Source organism: Glycine soja, chromosome 9, assembly GCF_004193775.1.
Source record: "Glycine soja cultivar W05 chromosome 9, ASM419377v2, whole genome shotgun sequence".
In the NCBI taxonomy this organism is placed as follows: Eukaryota; Viridiplantae; Streptophyta; class Magnoliopsida; order Fabales; family Fabaceae; genus Glycine; species Glycine soja.
In genome coordinates, this window is record NC_041010.1 from 4,629,871 (window position 1) to 4,649,022 (window position 19,152).

The 19,152-nt window shown below is 28.2% G+C and overlaps 1 protein-coding gene across 7 annotated transcripts; it reads right to left on the reverse strand.

The window, feature by feature from the left end:
• Positions 1 to 570: 570 nt before the first annotated feature.
• On the reverse strand, positions 571 to 14,131 carry LOC114367277. 7 transcript variants are annotated; one of them, XM_028324431.1, is made up of 11 exons: positions 13,835 to 14,131; positions 13,457 to 13,597; positions 13,070 to 13,157; positions 9,967 to 10,035; positions 8,466 to 8,568; positions 5,701 to 6,057; positions 4,596 to 4,705; positions 3,448 to 3,924; positions 3,194 to 3,358; positions 1,932 to 2,347; positions 571 to 1,363 (listed from the first exon to the last, which is right to left on the reverse strand). In XM_028324431.1, exons 6-11 carry the CDS (start codon positions 6,033 to 6,035, stop codon positions 737 to 739), a joined length of 2,130 nt encoding a protein of 709 aa, XP_028180232.1. In that variant the 5' UTR covers positions 6,036 to 6,057; positions 8,466 to 8,568; positions 9,967 to 10,035; positions 13,070 to 13,157; positions 13,457 to 13,597; positions 13,835 to 14,131; the 3' UTR covers positions 571 to 736. The 7 variants fall into 7 exon arrangements, with proteins under 7 accessions (XP_028180232.1, XP_028180234.1, XP_028180230.1 ...); XM_028324433.1 differs by having other exon boundaries at positions 13,382 to 13,597; XM_028324429.1 differs by lacking the exon at positions 9,967 to 10,035 and having other exon boundaries at positions 13,457 to 13,614; positions 13,852 to 14,131.
• Between the last annotated feature and the right edge of the window lie 5,021 nt (positions 14,132 to 19,152).

Here is a 19,152-nt window from a genome sequence, read left to right on the forward strand (position 1 = left end):
TTCTTTTTCATGATTAAAATATTTATTAAATTTTATTATTATCCTCTTAAATAAAATATGATTTAATTATTTTTCACTAATTTCTCCTACACATTTTTTATATCACACGATTTATTTTAATCATTATACTTTAATATTTAATTTATTATTTTAATATTATACTTCAAAAATTGACAATAATAAATATTAGATTTATTTTATTTTTTTACTATTTTTAAATAATTTATATCTATTATTACACTAATTAACATAGAACTATAATTTCTGGTGTATGGTCTTTCTTTATTTTAAATTTGATTAAAATTATTTTAAGATATAGTATAATTTATAGACGAATACATAATATTAAAAAATATAATAATTAAAACTAAAAATATAATGAAACAAATATAAGATCGCGCGCGTCTCTTCCAAATGTCCAACGACATCAATACTTATTAAATAAATAAATAAAAGTCAAATGCATAAAAAATATTAAAAATTAAATAAAAAGTCGCATAAGTTAAAACTCTAGATAAAGAAAAAAAAAACAAGAAAAAAATATAATACACTAAGTTACAAACAAAGGAATGAATTGGCATAATACTGTTGAAACATAATAATGATATATAATATTGTTTGCTTCACAGTGGAACTGGATCACGTTAGACAATTCAATATTATCTGTCATAACTCAGAAATATTACAACTCTAACATCTCACAACATGATTCTTGGTTACAACACTTAGCTTCTACTCATCTAGAAGATATATGAATCATTCGTTTGCTTGGCTTAAATAGATTCCTGCAATGAATTGTTGAGTAGATGATATCTTTCCATAACGAAAATTGCAAAGTAATATATAGAAGAATAGGTACACTTGCAAGTATTGAAATTGAATCAGGAACCACCTTCAAACCAGAGTCGTACGTTATGAAGAAGGCACTGCCAAAGGCTACCATCATGCATGTTATGGAGATGAACAGAGTTACCAATCCACATATTAACTTGAAGGGCAGTGACTTGTGAAAATCATACTCCGCATAACGCGAGATGAGAATTGACAAGAAGATTAATATTGAAGTTGCAGATGAGATGAATGCAATTCCATCTGATATTGCAAACACCAGGAACGATGTTTTGTCCAAGTAATTTGGTTTTTTCGTTTGATCATCGATGCCACCTGGTATGTTAATCGCAGCAGAGAACACTGCTGTAGCAATGACAGTTGAAATAAGTATACAGAACTCAGCAGTGCGTTTCATCCAATCTTCTGCTTTTCTGCGCAATCCTTCATGTTCCCTTGTGAATAATTCCTGAGCGGTTTTGTCTTCAGAATTTTTCAACATTATGAATGATGGTGGCATTATCTTCTTCACCTCCTGTCATGTATATGTGTTAACAATTGGTATAGATTAATCAACCTCAAATCTTAATAATTAATCCCTCACTTTCTCAATTGTATTTTCCATACTTGTTTTTTCGTTTTACTGAATTAATGAATTTATTGTAATCTTTCTATATAGCGAAACCTCTTTTTAATGTTCCTTAGTTTCGTTTAAGTACAATTTATATTTTAACTATGGTTATATAACTGTCAACTTAAACCAAAAATTAATTTAGAGAATTTATATATTGATTAAAAAGATATAGGGGTAAGTTGAAAAACAAATATTTTTTTTATCTGTAAAAATTAAAAATAAATAATAAAAAATTTATAACAATTCATATATAATGTTCAATCAACTCAGCTATACATCTCTTGCTAGCTAATTAAAAGACAAATGTAATTAAGTACATGAGTAAAGTATATTTTACCCTTATTAGCAGGAAAATTCATGATTCCTATTTGTTTAAAATGACGATTAAAGAAACTTAAAAACACACATGGGATAAAAATGTAATGGTGTACCGTGTGAAAATGCAAAGTCAATAAAATAAAGGGGTTACCTCAAACCATATTAACTCGTGGGACATTTGGAATGCTGCTCCAGAAACTAATTCAAGTCGATCTGATGGGGCTAATTTTGCTGCCAAATGCAATAAAGTGTTGTTTCCTTTCACGAAACCTTCTACTATAATATCCTTAATTGACCCTATTTCATGTACGACATTGAAGATGCTGGCATGGCGATGCGAAACCGCTGTGTGAATTATACTTTGCTTTTTGTCATCCACTTCCCATATCAAGCTAGGGTGAGCACTAATAAGCTCTGACAAGAACCCAAAATTACCAACTTCTGCAGCATCAAATAGTAGTTGAGAAGGTTCACTTATGATCTTAATTGCCTCTTTGAGGGTTTTTTCCCGAAGAATTGTTTCCCAGAGAAACTTAACCAGTTGAAAAATTACATGTTTTTTCATGCCTGTAAATATAAAAAATTTCGTATTAAAATGAAAGACATAACAGTTATTATTAGAATTTGAAGTAAGATATAATTCATTCTTACAAAATTGACCTATAAAATTAGAGATAATTCTCCACTTATATATAGTTATATTATTAATTGATGTGAGATTTTTAATACACTCATTTCACATCAAAAGCTAATATCTGAGGTTTGCTGGACTTGACTCAACATTTACAAGTGATATAATAGTTAGAATAAGTTCAAATATAAACTTATGATTTAGATTTAAGTCTAATTCAATTTTATAAAATTAATCTGTAAGAAGAATTATCTATCACTTATATACACTGATAGATAAGGGGGTGGGGAAGGGGCAAGCTAGGTCTTAGATTCCTTCCATTCCTATCTCTCTTAAGATTTTTTTATGTCTATATGAGAAAAATATTAAAATTACAAATATTAATAAAAGAAAATATATAAGAATTCTTTTCCGTTGATATATGCTTAATTTTAATTTTTTAGTAGTAAATTATATATCTAGCTTCATACATAAAATTAATAATAAATTATTTTGTTAAATTTATTATTTATTAAATAATTATATATTAGAAGTTAAATATTGTGTAAAAAAAATTTCGCATCCTTTGATATACCTTTGGATACGTCCCTGCTTATATACCACGCACAGATGTGGATTCATGTCCTACAAACTTCACCAACCTATATATACATATATGTAAGGCTTTAATTGTCTCTGATTTGTATACTTTAATTTATCTTCAGCAATTAGTGAAAGTAAGAATTTATCAGGGTTGATCATGATGGGAGTTTGTTGCTCTGAACATGAAAGTAAGAATTTACCGGGGTTGATCATGATGGGAGTTTGTTGCTCCGAACAATGACAACAAGAATCCAAAGGGTTTTGATCATGAGCCATAGCCAAGATATGCAACGCTGTGTCATTATTCAGATGATCACGTGCATAAGCTAGCTCTTTACACTCTGTTGCCATTTTCAAGGCCAAGTCTGAAAAATATTTTTGGATATTTAAACATAAATCATCAAATCTATAAACGTAAGTGCTCAAATAGTTTTTTAGACATGCAAATACGTACGATAGTTGCGGGTGGTGATAGAAGTGAAGAACAGTGATTCCCTGTCCTTTACGTCGAATACATCTTTGGTCTTGTCGTACAGATACTCTACCATGTCGCATTTTCTTTGCATGACAGCAAAATAGAGAGGGGTATGATCACCTCCACCCCTGATTATAGGCAAGTTTTCAACTCTTTGTTTCAACAATTGAACAATTTCCATGTTCCCTGATGCAGCAGCGAAGCAGAAGGCGGTGTTTCCCTTGATATCTTTCAATTTAATGTCTTGGTTGTCGAGTTCTTGCAGCAGCTCCTTCACAAAGGGAGCATGGTTTGCACCTACAGCAACATGCAGAAGTGTAGCCCAACCAACTGCTATTGCTGCGTTCTTGAGTCTAACATCTTTTTGTAAGATGACCTTGGCTGCTGGCCAATTGCCTTCTAGAGCAAACTTGTAAAGAGGCACACAAAGGCTTAGAAATTTGTCCTTTGCTTCTTCTGAAAGTGTAATTTATCACTCATAATTAAATTTAAAGATTAAAACGATAACATAGAGTTTATCGTAAGCTTTTCGTTAACAAAATTGGTCAATTACCGGTTATGTTTATATATCTTTTGTTGTCAGTCTATCTATCTATCTCTTCTTGCATATCAAATTTACCCCAAATGAGATATACTTTTGTATTTTTCTTCAGGTATAATAGATGAAAGAAAGATCATTCATGGACGCCTAAATGCTAATTAGCACCTACATTGAGAAATAGAGAAGAGAAAAAATAACTCATAGGCATGATATAATAAATAAAAAATAATTAGTGTTAATAAAATGTGTGATATACATAAGTACGGTATGTCATTATATTATGTCTAGGATGAGTTTCAGTTTGATTGTGTGAAAAAAAAAATAGAATGAAAAAAATTTAGAATATATATATATATATATATATATATATATATATATATATATATATATATATATATATATATATATATATATATATATATATATTAAAGTAGTGTGATAAAAATGTACCTATCCAAATAAAAATTTAAAAATGTGCTCTTATCTCTTAATAATTTAAACAGAATCAAATCATCCCTAATTAAATTAATACTCTTTCCTTGTATTCCTGGTGAAAACTAGCTTGAGGGAGACTGAGAGAGAGTACCGTCTGTTGCCTCTATAAACTCAAGGTTAGGACGATTATGACGAGCTGATGCGGCATTGCCCATTTGCGGTTGTTGTTGCTGAGTTGGAAAGTCGACAACTGTCATTTCCCTATAAAAGCCAATATTGCAAATAATGGTGTGTACAAATAGTTGATTCTGGATTGCCCTTACAACTTGAGAAATTAAATAGGAACAATTAGTGAATATATGAGTAATGATACGTAGAAATTAACTCTTTTTACTCCTTCCTTCTCTTGGTGTTAAACTAGAATTTCTGTTCATCGTTTTTTTCTTCTAAATAATACAATTATTCGTATGTATAAGAGAGAAAGAGAAAGAAATAAAAGAAAATTGTGGAATGGGATGGACGATATATACGATGAACAAAATAGAAAATAAAAGGGTTAAATATATTTTTTATTTATTAAATGAGCAAATTTTGATTTTTAGTTTTTATAAATTAAATATTTGCTTTGATTTTCTCATCCTCATAAATCTAGAATTGAATGATTGTTTTTTATCTTTATTATCATATACTCATGCTATACTCATTAACCGTTTGAGTTTAACGGATGGTAAGTAACCACATCTAAGTGATATACACTATTATTTGTGATGTCATACCACTAATTTTTTTTCTAGATTTTTAAAATTAATGAATGTTATTTATTAAACTTAAAATGAACGCCGAGATAAAAAAAATGGTGATTTGAAATTTTGAAAAATGAAAGTTAAAGATTTTTTTATAGGGATTAAAACCATAATTCATAATTTTCCAGAGATCAAAAACATTATTTTTTTTTATTTTTTGGGGATGAAAATTAAAAAAAAAATTATAGGGATTAAAATTAAAATTTTCTTATTTCATAAGTACTAAAATCATCATATTTAATCTTAAAAATGATATTATGTAAGTTATTGTACAATTTTGTCATATAAATATGATATTTCTTTTAATTTTATTTATAATCCATTTTTTGCAAGAATAAACTATTTTATGATATGTCAATACGTAAATGCGTTCACTAAATGGAGAAAAAGTTCATGTGGCATTCAGAAATTATTTTTATCTTTCAAAATTTTGAATCTACAAAAGCACTTCACCTTTCAAGCTCGTCCCACGTTTGCTTGGCTGTTTTGTCCTTTGAGAATTTTTCAAAAGCATCTTGATTCATGGCACGGCATAAAATATTTCTTGCTTGTGCTTCTAGTTCCAAATTCTTCATGTCTTCTTCATCGTATTCATCTTCACTTTTCTCCACTTCTTCATTGCCTATTAGTTTTGTTGGAATTTTCGGTCCATTTTTTATCACAAGCCAAAGCTTAAAATCGATAGATCGTATGAATATTATCATACGCTCCTTCCACTCAGTGTAATTTTTGCCATCAAAATATGGTGGCCTCAAAATAGAATGTCCTTCACTGATGATATTACTCATCAAATTTGCAACACTGTTGAACCTACAAGGACATTTTCTTATATTATTATGCCTAGAAAATGTTAATTGGGTGGGATGGGGGTGACTATAAAAAAAAAAAAAAAAAAGTGGGTTGGAAAAGCATGACATGCTCCCGGGGTTGTTATAACCAGAGTTCAGTTTCAATACTTTCAAAATATGAAACGTTAAAAAAAATAAGTGAAGAAAACTTTAGCAATGCATATCACTTATCTAATAAATGAAAATAGAGAAAAAAAAATTTAAGGATTTTAACGTGACAAATTAATGACACGCAAAATTTAATTTATTTTTTAATCAACCCAATAAATAATACTACTAGAAAATAGACTTTTAACTTTAATTTTTTTCGACTTTTAATATTAATTTTTAATCAATGTTGAAATCATTGATGTTAACAAACTCAATGTTAACATCAATTTTTTGATAATCGATGTTAATTAATATACAATACATGACATCAATTTTTTAAAAAATCGATGTCATATAATACGCAATAAACCTCAAAAATGTAAAATATGCAAAAAATAATATCGATTTTTTCTAAAAATCAATGTTGTGATCCATAAATCAACATTGATTTTATAAAAACTGTTGTTGTGTGTACTCACAACATTAGTTTTTCTAAAAACAAATGTTTGGTGCACTCACAACATCGATTTTTAGAAAGAAAAAAATTATTGTGAGTGCACCACAACATTGATCTTTTTAAAAACAAATGTTCTTGTATGTCATCTAGTAGCTGTCGTCTTGCATTCAAATAGTTTGTACAAGGACAAAAATATTTTCAGTCCTTATCTGGTTAACTTCTTTCTAAAGCAAATTGCAAGAACTATTTCATGTCTTCCTCATACGTAGGGCTCTTACAACTTGTATTCATCCAACTTCGATCCATCTAATTAATAACTTTATGATACTCTCAAAGTTTGTGATTCCATGCAAGAAAATCTCATTTTTCATTAAAGATGTGATCCTATCCTATATAGGAAGAATTTTTTTTACAGTAGACTCACGTAAATGTTAACTTTCTTTTCATAGATTTGACAAAATTTCAACAGGATTTCACATTGATCTCAAAATACACGACATGAAGTGATGACATGAATTTCACCACAATTAAGTATGCATCCGAAGAATAAAGTGAAATGCACTATACCAAAATTTAATCAAATTTTAAAAAAATAAAGTTAACTTATACGTATGAATATACTATAAAAAATGACTCTTCTCAAACTGTTCAAATGGACAATTTAAGATTCAATACAACGATTAATCCAAACTATCCAGAAGAATCATTATATTGAATTTCAAATGAAAAACTAAAGTTTATCAAGAATAAACATTAATTGTATATAAAACAATAGTCATTAATCACATAAAAAAATTAAAAAATAGTCATAAGAAAAAATAGCCTAAAAAATATGAATAACATTCATATCTATGATGATAATCACTAATAATCTCCAACAATTAATGTTCATGATGTCAAGTGTAAAACAAAATTTGCCTACAAATGACTTTCAACATTGAACATTAATATTTATACCTCATCTAGTCAAATGACAAGATTTACAAAAATTAATTCCTAGTCATATATATATATACACGCACACAAAAGGGAAAATAAAGAAGAAGAAAAAAGAAAGGACTAAAGTTTTGTAATAGATTGGTGTAAACAAATCTTTGTCTGTAAAATAATAATTATTTGACTATTCAAAGGTGTCACAGTTGTGCTATAAGATGGATATAAGATGAAAACTAATATGATGAAATCTTTGTCTGCATGTAAAACATTAATTGAAATCTTTGTCTTCTTTGTATATGGTGATGAAAACTAATATGATGCATCATATACAAGAGATATAAGATGGATATGATGATTAAAAAACAAAAAACAAAGATAAAAAGTCACATGTTGAATTAAGAAAAACTAACATTTCAACCACTAATGTTTGCATTGCCTAGATAATAGATTATATGCAACAGTTTAAAGGTTAGAACTGGAATGGCAGAAAAAGAGATGAGGGATGGTTGGTGATATGGCAGAAAGAAAAAGGCATTCATATTGGTTAGCAAGTTTGGCTTCTTAATTATTTCTTCAATCACTTTAGTTAGCACTAGCATACATTCGCTTATAACTATCTATGTTATTAAAAAACACACGACATTATTGATTTGAACAAGTTACATGATTTGACAATAGTGTAACCTTTTTTAATGTAATTTTTTTTTATCATTTCCTTAACTGTACGAATTTTTCTAAGTTGGTAAAGTGTAATATGGTCATACATACTGTTAGAAAATTATATATAAGAACAAGATCTAGCAGAACACACAAAAATTGAAACTATATAATTAAATAGCATATAGTTAAACACTATCATCTCTAATATTGATGTCAAAGGGTCGTACCCTGAGCCACTTGAAGCAAAACAGACCCCTGTGATCAAATCACTAGATTGGAGATTGGGTTTCAAATATGCTGGCAGAAGCTCCTTAATATCCAATTCTTCAACTGTTTTGTTACAATAAAAATTAAAAAAGAACTCAGCAAGAATCCATGGTCATGTAAAAAAAACTGACTAGGTAGTACCAGCGAAATAATCAAGTAAATATATAGTATTAGTTCTCAAGTTTCTTATTATTCGACACCTAATTAATCTTTCTTTACAACTTGATACGAAAATCAGGAATCAAACCTGATGTCTTAATTAAGGAATTTAAGTATCAATCTACTCGTGACAACAATTTTTAGTATAATATTAATTCTTTAATTAGTGATTTTATTATCTGTTACTAGCCAATTAGTCCCACTCACGTGCATGACCATATAACGAGAGGGAACAAAATACTCTGAATTAAATAGTAGTCTCGGTTATTTAATTTATAATTTTAATATGTATTTAAACACTATACAAAAGTAACCAAACTATCTATAATAAGAATTAAGTTTATATTCAATTGGGATCAGACAAAGATCAAAATGATTAAGCAATTAATAAAAACCAACATGTTGGATTGAATTTAAAATACAATCTACCAAAAGAAACACAAATATTTTGCATCAATGTCTCTCTTCTTGTTATTATATTGCAGTAAGAGACATGTTCAAAAATAGAGTTCATGTGACAATGCCAAATGCATGTCAGCAATCAGGAATGAAAACAAATATGCAATGAAAAATCTAAAAGAAATGCTCACGGAACATATATTTTGTAAGAGATCATGTGATAGAACAGAAATGCTCAAGGATCAATACCTTCAACATCAAAGCAACAATTTTCTCAGCCTAAGTACAGATAACAATACTATTCTTACAGAATTTTAGCCGGTAAATCCATAAAGTCATTAACCTGTCTATGCACGAAAACCCTCCCAATCTCAGCAATGTCACAAACCCAAACCTTCCCAATCTCAAACCCAAACAATAGCGGTGAAGAACAAAGAAGAAGACAAGGCATTAAACTTGTTTTTGTCAATACATGAGCAGACCAAACATTCAAGGAAGAACAGAGAAGTGGTGGCATCAGGGAGCTCAAGCAGTGACAGTGTGATAACTGTTGTGTATCGATATATTTTGAAATCAAATTATATAGAAATTGGTAATTTTTCTCTCTTATTACTTCCTTTTTTGTTTAAACAATTGAAAATTTAACATCAATTAAAAGTTTTGTGAAGAAAGTGTAAAAAGTTGGTGAAATTATAATGTTTGGTGAATAATTCGCGAAAAAATAAAATAAAGTAAAGCCCAAGAAGCAAATTAAAGATCTGAAGTTGTTCGCTTAGCACGTCTTAGGCGTTCAGTGTGATACACAGACTCAGCGAGTAAAGCACGCTTAACACTAGGAAGTATGAAAAAGTTTGGAATGAGAATGTGCGCTTAGTGCGAGACACACAATCAGTGAGAGAATACCATCATACTTGCTAAGTGCGATAAGTGCACTTAGCGCGAAGGTTGTATGGAAACTAAGTTGATCTGCACCTATAAAATAAGGAGAGAAAAGAAGGAAAAGAAACACACATAAATTTTAATAGAATATAATTCCTTATAAAAGGAAAAGGCTAGAAAAAGGAGAAATAATTATTAGGAGTTATTCCTTCCCTTCATTTCCTTTCTTATCTATCCCCTTTTCTATTCATAATCATCTTGCAATTGTAAAACTTTTTATGATAATGAGAGGTTAAACCCCCTTTGTTGGGAACATAACAGCCAACTACTTTTGATGTAATTTCTCTTCCTATTTATTTAATATCATTACCTTTTACATTATCATTTTCTGTGCTTAATTTTATTGTTTATGGTTTAATCATTCATTTGCATAGTAAGTTTTAGAGATAACATTGGGAAATATTATTTTCTAAAAAAACTGAGAAATAGTATCTAATTAGTATCTAAATGGGAAATAGTAAGTTTGATCACCCATTCTTAATACAATTTAATTGTTTGATCTTTCAAAGGGATTTGAGAGAAAAAATAAATAAATTAGGTTCTTTCACTTGAGGACTCTTAGTTAGAGTATATGAATAGATGCATGTGTAAATTGAAATAATTATAAGTAGAGAAAAATCAGTAACATTACATCAAGAGTAATTTTGATAGGCTAAGTTCTCAATATTTTCATATTTTGAATTTAACTTCTATAATATTGGTTTTTCTCATCTTATCTGTTTTTAATTAATTAATTTAAATTTATGTTTAATTTCTTCTCTTGTTTATTTTAATTTAAGTTTCTGGAAAGTTAAGTTACTGTTCTTCTACAATCTTTTTCAAATCTTTTTATTTAAATATTCATCTACTTAAATGTAAATAAAGTTCATATGGATTCGACACTTGATTTTCTGTTTAAACTTTATCAACCATGAAAATTTAATACACTTGTCAAGTGACAGCGGTGTAAGTGACCTAAAACGGTAACAGCGACAGCAAAATTAGAGTTGCACAATGAACTAAGAAAGGGATGGACTTTGGAAAGTTTAAACAAAATGAAACAACGAGTGAGAACTGAAAACATGCTACAAATTTAAATATATAAAATTGTTGACATTGGTTTTATAAAAAACTATTGTTAACATTAGCCTCTAGCGACATTGATTTTTTTAAAAATCAATATTAACAGTAGTTTGTTGATATTAATAAAATTATGTTATTTATAAATATATCGTTGCATTTTTGTTAAGATCAATTTTATTTAAAATGGATATTAATGTAGTGATGTTAAAACTAATTTTCTAGCAGTGTAAATATTCTTGGTTCTTTTATTGCAATTTTTTATCATTAATTTTTTTAAAGGAAAATCTGGAATATTATAAAGAAAAGAAGCCACTAATTGTGAGCTTAACAAAAGTTACAAGGATCTGCCAACCAAACTATTATCAACAGAAAACAGTAAGAAAAGACATAAGTTATAGTTGTAAGCATGCCAATGAGTTTAAGCACCAATTCATGTAAGACAAGCCATTCACCAAACGACTCCTCCCACATAAGGCAAGCAATTTTTTTATCATTATAATTTCATTCACTACAATATATATATATATATATATATATATATATATATATATATATATATATATATATATATATATATGTTTAAAATTTACCAACGTAGATCCACTTTTAAAAGGAATACGTTAACCTATACCCAGATATATTTTTAAGTGGGTGTATTTTAATAAATCACATTTTTTTAACGAAACAAATCACATCTTAGTTATAATTTGTTAATATATTTATAATATAATATGCTAATATATTCTTTATAAAAATAAGTGAATATATACTAATAAACTCCATAAGTATTTACAAAACTATTATTATTGTGAGAAATAAGAATTATGAATATAAATAATTAAATTATATTTAAATAATCAAGATTAAAGAGAGAAAAAAATACTTTTTTAAGTTATAACCCTCAAAATAGGGTGCTATGTTGTTGATTTTGTTTTAGTAGTGCGCTCGAGTTTTATACATATAATTGATATTAAGTATTTTTGTGAAATTCATTATTTGTTAATTATTTATTAAAATTTTAATATTTAATAATTGGGTGTAAAACAAATTGAACCCCTTTGATGCATCTTTGAATTCCTCCCCTCTTTGACAATTATTATAACTCATATTTATAAATAGTTCTTATCCAATGCTATCCTACTACTAAGACCAGGGCCGACCCAGCTTGTCGTGTTCGTCGGAGGTGTGATGACACAATGTTAATGATTAAAAAGAACCCAAAAAAATTTAAAAATAGATGTTCATATATTATTTTTTATATTATTTTATGATATTTTTATAATTAAATCAAAGTTATTATTTCATTTTTCATCTTTTTTTTGTTTAAATTAAAACGGGAGATGTGATTAAAAATATTAGTATATCGGTTGTTAATTTTTTTTTATATTACCTTCACAAGTCTATATTAAAGAAATTTTCAGCTTACTTGACATAAATATGTGATGGATTTATCATAATAAATTTTAAAAATGTTTATTTTTTTTAAAAAAATGAAAACAAAAACTCAAATCATAAAGAAAATAAAATTAAATGTCAGCATATTAATAAAGAATCAAAATATGTGTAAGCTTTAATATTAAATTATATTTTTTATAAAAAATGATTGTGATAGAATTAGAGCATTTTTAACTACAAATATTTTCTCTACGGTTTATTAACGGAATAGGGACATATATCTTTGTACTCGTGCATGCATATATCACTTGTTAGTGTTAAAATACTTTACTTATGTATTGAAGTGTAATTTGAATTGGAGCTTACAAATTTTTCATTTGGATCATATTTTATATTTTAAGAACTATTCATGGATATTTTTAATGGTGTAGAATAAATATTAGATTAAATAAAAATTATAGTAAAAGTTAAAAAATACTTTTAAGCTCTACTTTTTTTTATAAATATCTATAAATAGATGCATATATTAAAAAAATCACGGATATTTGTTTAACAGATACCCACACGAATAAGTATTTATTCAGTGAGATAGGTAGCCGGTAACTATTACCTATTTAAGTTTTGCCTGCAATGGTGTTTCCTTCTGAGCACCGATTCTTTCAAGTAAAAAGGAGTTCCCCTCAATGATGATATCCAGGCTGAAAATGAATTAAGGTGAGTCAATTTTAAAGTATGAGATTCAAATATCAGTAACTAAACTTTTTATACAAATTAATAGATAATATTAAAATATTATCGTAAATAACTAATAGTTTAATTTTAGCATTCTTTATAATATAAAAATCTGCTAACTAAAGACAGGATGAAAACAAAACATACAAGAATAATTGATACATAGGTATGGATGGTTTCTTTGATTTACCTAAGAAACGTGCAAAACATGGGGTGGTTAATATGCCAACCTACCAGTGAGATAGTACTGTTAGTACAAGTTTACCTTTACTTTTTCTCCCCCCTCCTTTTTTTTCTCTCCCCTCTACGTCCTACCCTCAACTTTTGGCAAATTATTGTACGACAAATTTCTTCCTTCCTAAATTGCGACTGAAATTTCAACTAGATGAAGAAAATGTTGAGGTACCTGCAAGAAAAAATAAGCTATAACATGTCAAATGGTAGTTAATATCTAGAAGAAGAAGAAGAGACTTGCCCTAATCATGATAATAGAAGAAAAGCCAAAGAACGTAGTCTTTTATTCTTTTTTTCTCTCCCCTCCTACGATCCTACCCTCAACTTTTGGCAAATTAGTGTACGACAAATTTCTTCCTTCCTAAATTGCGACTGAAATTTCATGTAGATGAAGAAAATGTTGAGGTACCTGCAAGAAAAAATAACGTTGGTGGTGCCGTAGTGTGTCAATTGAAGAAGAAGAAGAAGATGATGATGATGAGGACTTTGGGGGTGCCGTTGTGTGTCAATTGAAGGAGTGGAGAAGAAAGATAGTTGCCCTAATAATAATGATAATAGAAGAAAAGTCAAATTTATTCTCTGCTTGCATTATGGGTTTGGGATATTTGAAATTTTCTATATGGGATGACTCAAAAGCAACTTGCTTTTTCAAAAAAGCTGCTCTCGCCATTGTAATGTAGCGGAGACTTCGGTCGTCAACTGAAGTGAAAATGCATCCAAACGATTGAATGTTTTTCCAAGTCAGCTTAATATACTGTCGCAAGAGAATATTGAATCATATTTAATTAATGTGTGTTCTTTGGACAAAAAGAGAGTCGAAAAAAAATTAAAATTGAACACTAAAATAATATGAAATCCATATTTTTACATTTTACTTTAATTTAAAATTTTTATCTCAATTATCTTTCTTTTCACTTCTTTCATGTATTCTACCAGCCACTTCTTTTCTTTATTCTACCAGACCCTTAAGGAGAACTCATTTGCATTATTGTTGTACTAACGTTATGCCCTTGTCCTTTTTTTCTTTAGTTTTAGAATGTAAGAAAAATTGTAATAGCAAAAAATAATCATATTATTAATTTTGGATTTATAGTCTAACAATATATCATTTTATAAATTTATTTTAAAAAATAAATGTTGCGCAATGTAGCTAATATAAAATGTTTAACAATCTAATAATTTTGACCTATTTATATGCTTTTAACTTATTGTATATCTTCTTATATGATACAACTAGATTTTGTGCGATGCACAACATAAACATCAAATTTATTAATTTATTTAACGCTAAAAATAGCTTAAACATTCATAAAAAAAGGAAAAATTGTACTTGTTTTTTACTTTGTGTCTAATGTATATCACAATTTTTATCTTAAATGAATTTACTTTTATTTTATGAAACTAAAAAATGAAAAAAGATTTACTAAGAAAATATGTAAAATATGAAAAACTACAATATAATTAATAGATCACATGTAGCATTTAACTTTTGCAAAAAAAAAAATATACATAATTAAATTGAGTTGTACATTTAACATGTGTTATTCACTTAATATAATTACCTCATGTGTGGAAATAAACATAAGCAATTATCAAAGAGAATGTAATTTACTTGAATTTTAATTTTTATATCCGTTTAATGTCACAATTTTATGTTAAATATAATTACCTTTCATTAATAAATAAGAATTATTAAACAACTTTTATTAAGAAAACATTTGAAATATGAAAAATCATAATATGTGGGATTAATATATCAAACATAGTATTTAATATATGTTATTCATTCAATGTGATTTGTCCAAATGTAAAAATAAACATAAATAATTGATACATAGTGTGACAATTTTTACTTCATTTTACTTTGTATTCAAGTAACTCCATAATAATTCTATTTTGAATGTCATTGTCTATATTTAATGAAAAAGAACAATTGAATATCATATACTAAGAATATGATACAAGTGAAGCTCCTGAGGCCCAGGGTGAAGAGGAGACACCTGAGGCTTAGAAGGAGGCAGTCGAGGATACAGGTACTATTGATGTAGAAATGGATACAGACTATGTAGAAGATATTATTGTAGCACATGGGGACTTGGGACCCATGGCCCACACCTACACAGGATTGAGCGATAGGATCAGGACTTTATTTAATTCTCTTGTTTTACATACATTTCATTTCATTAATCTTTTGATTTTAACAGTAGTTTATGTTTTATAGTTTTTTTTTATACATGATAGAAATCTTGATCTGATTTGAATTGATTGCATGATATGAGTGAACTGCATTGTGAAAATATTTGACTTCAAGCAAGCTTGCATTATTTTGAGAGATAAAGCGTGAAAATGTTGCGCATGAGTGAAATGGTTAGTTTGCATGACAGGAAAGTAGGGAAGGAGAAACTAATTGTTGTTAAACCGATGAGTTGTGTGAATCTTAACTGAGAGAGCGACTAGCATTAATTATTGATTTTTGCATGAATCTTTGAATGTTGAATGGATGCATGATGTGAAAATGATGTAGGCTATGTTGAATTTGTTTTAGCTACTAAGCCAAATAGCCACCTTGTTTGAGCAAATAAAGTAAACCCTTGCACCTTGTTGAGCCAAACATAATTGAAATTGTCCTGAACCCTATGAATGATTGCCTGACACACCTTGTTCTAGGTTATAGGAGAGCATTGTCTTGAAAGAGATGTTTGGTTCAAATTTGGGGGAGTGATTATAATGAGTTATGCGCATGATTATAACTGCATCATACAGTCTATAAAAACAGTGGGAAAATGGTACAAGATCATTATTTTCTTTGCTTAAAAAATTGTTCTAAAGCAGTTATGCTTATGAGAGTACTATGTGATGCAAATAAGTGGTAAACATAGTGAGACGATTATAAGGGCAGGAAAATAGAAACAAGGGAATGCTCTCTTAAAACGTAAGTTTTGTAACTAAGAAAAACCATGAATTCGTTTCTAGCCCAGCAACATTACAAGCTGAACAAAGTCTTGGGATCCACATTGTGTATACATGATTGTATTGAATGAGATGGAAAGCAAAAGTTAGGAATTGTGTTAGTTGTTTAATTGAATCAACACTTACCTAAGACACTTGTGTGCATGAGAGAAATAGTGGCTTGTGAGGAAATAAGCTTAGTCAACCTTCCTTGATGCTTGTCATGCTTGCTAACTTACTCATCTCTTTTGCTCAATTGCACATGCTTTTATCTTTAATTGTGATGCATGCAAAATTTGGGGGAAATATTAATTGATGTTTGTGCAGTCATCGCAGTCACTGTGATCAGTGCTTATTGGACAAGAAATTAATCTAACTTAGCATAGTTAATTTCTTTTGCTTGATGACAAGCAAAACTTTAAATTTGGGAGAGTTTGATAATTCATATTTAGGAGTAAAATATGCACTAAAACATATGAAAATTGGCAATGTTCCTCCAATTTTACTACTTCTTTTTGTGTAAATCATTAGAAAGTTGGATTCCTATGAGTTTTACACAGTGGAGGTCTTAACATGATACTTTATATTGTTTTAATTTGAAATTTTGCAAATATCAAGTGAGGGAAGTTAGGAGGTGAAGTCTGAAGGCTCATGCTCAGCGCACATATCTCGCTTAGCGAGCGAAAAGTATCCGCCCAGTGTGAAGAAGAAACCCTAGAATCTACTGCCAATATTTTCTTGCACTCAGCACGCAATAAGCTCACTTAGCGCGGTTTCTCACGCTTAGCGTGCATCCAGCACGCTTAGCGCCCAATCACTTACTCGCGTTTAGTGTAGCCTGCGCGCTTAACGCGTATTTACGGATTGTGAAACCCAAGAAGCTTTAAAGTAGACAAAAAAAGGGGGGAAGAGGGGACGTTCTATAGAGAATGAAACATTAACCCTAGAGCCTAGGCTGGAGAAGACATTCACTAGCCCATCATTTCCTGATTTTCGCATCACATCATCCACTTTCCTTGCTTTTTCCACTTGTAGTTGAGCTCTCCATGTTAATGGAGGGCTAAACACTCCATTGTTGGAGAGTTTCCATCGAACTCTCTTGATGTAAAAACTCTTATTATCTATTTAATATTATTGGTATTGTCTTTTCTTCTTCCTATGTTTATTTCCATGTATTTGGTTTGATCGTCCATTTATATGCTATGTTAGAGTTTAAGTATTGGAAAATGCGGTTAATCCTTAGAACTTGGTATAGCAGCTAAAATTCTTCATTTCTAGGGATAGTGTACATGTGAAGTAATTTAGTTATAGCTTGCATCTCATTCATCATGTTGTTCACTTAGTTTGAATTCTTTGAGGAATCAAGAATGAAACTAGGAGGGTTAGACTCTTTCATATGAGGATATACCGTTAGAGTAAATTTATAGGTGTAAGTGACTTTTAGAATAATAATAAATAAAGAAAAACTATTACAATTTTATCAAGAGAGGTTCTAGTAAGGTGCTCCCCGACATAATCAACCCTATATTTACCTTCGCTCATTAAGCTCGGTGTTTATTTCTATTACTCAATTTTAACATAGAATTATATTATTGTTTACCTTGCAACTCAAATGATTTACTAAACTTCGTATAAATCCAATTACTAATTGCATATAAATTGAATATGCATTATTTGAGTACAAGAAAATCCCTGTGAAAACGATACACAATCTTATTGTCTTAAATTACTACTTAGACGAATTGGTACACTTGTCAATCAGTAAACAACAATAAATTAGGACTATTAAGGGAAATTATAAATTAATACATTTGTATGTTTACATATGTTTCTTGTAATTAAAAAAAATAGCATTTGTTTCTTACATATAAAAAATGCAATAAAATATAATTTTTAATATTTATAAAATAAATGTTAATTATAAAATTATAAAAAAGGATAAAAAATTATTTCATTTTTTTATTATTTTAACTCATTAGCACACCATATAAATATAATATATAATAATTTTAAAATACATTTTTATACTTTAAGGATTAAAAATGGAGAATATTTTCATATAAAAAGAAATTTAATCATTATTCATATTAAAATTGTATACATTAAATTTAAATATAAATATATAATAGTTTTTTAGCATAAATAATGAATAATTATAAAAAATAATCACTACAATAGATTTTCCTCTGTGTGGTTAGGTGTGTGATAAATGAGTATAAATATGAATTAGTGCAATACAAATTATATGTAATAGTTTAAAAAAATTATAATTTCAAATAAAATAAAATATTGATATAAATTGAAATATAAAGATCATTCATATAAAATTTATATGAATTAAATTTAAATATAAATATTTAAGAGAGTTTTTTGGTATAAAAAAAACTCAATGATTATATATAAAAGAAATCATTTAATGAATTTGTCCTAATATAAATACCCCTAAATATATGGATTAACACAACATAAGTAAAATATATCATCTATTGAAAAATATAATTTGTATAACTTTAAATTAAAAAAATGAATAATATTTATATATAACGAAATATTAAAGGGTATTCCTATAAAAGTTGCATAAATTAAATTTAAATATACTTTTTTGTTATTTTTATTTTTCTCTCATGCTATCTTTTAAAGTTTAACATTTAATATCATATAATACAATTAAACGTATAATTATACAATAAAGTTTCTTTTGAGTTTAGTGGGTATTTTGCCGTCACACACATTGGGATAAAAGTTTGTTGTTGTTGTTTAACATGTATTTTGTATCAA

Bases quoted from the DNA above. Each gene is read 5' to 3' on its own strand.
- LOC114367277 (XM_028324429.1), bottom strand. From the start codon at position 6,035: ATGAGTAATATCATCAGTGAAGGACATTCTATTTTGAGGCCACCATAT. The intron at 4,706-5,700 runs GTGAAGTGCTTT...TGGCTTTTATAG, and splicing joins ACGTGGGACGAGCTTGAAAG to GGAAATGACAGTTGTCGACT. The intron at 3,359-3,447 runs GTACGTATTTGC...AATATTTTTCAG, and splicing joins TATCACCACCCGCAACTATC to ACTTGGCCTTGAAAATGGCA.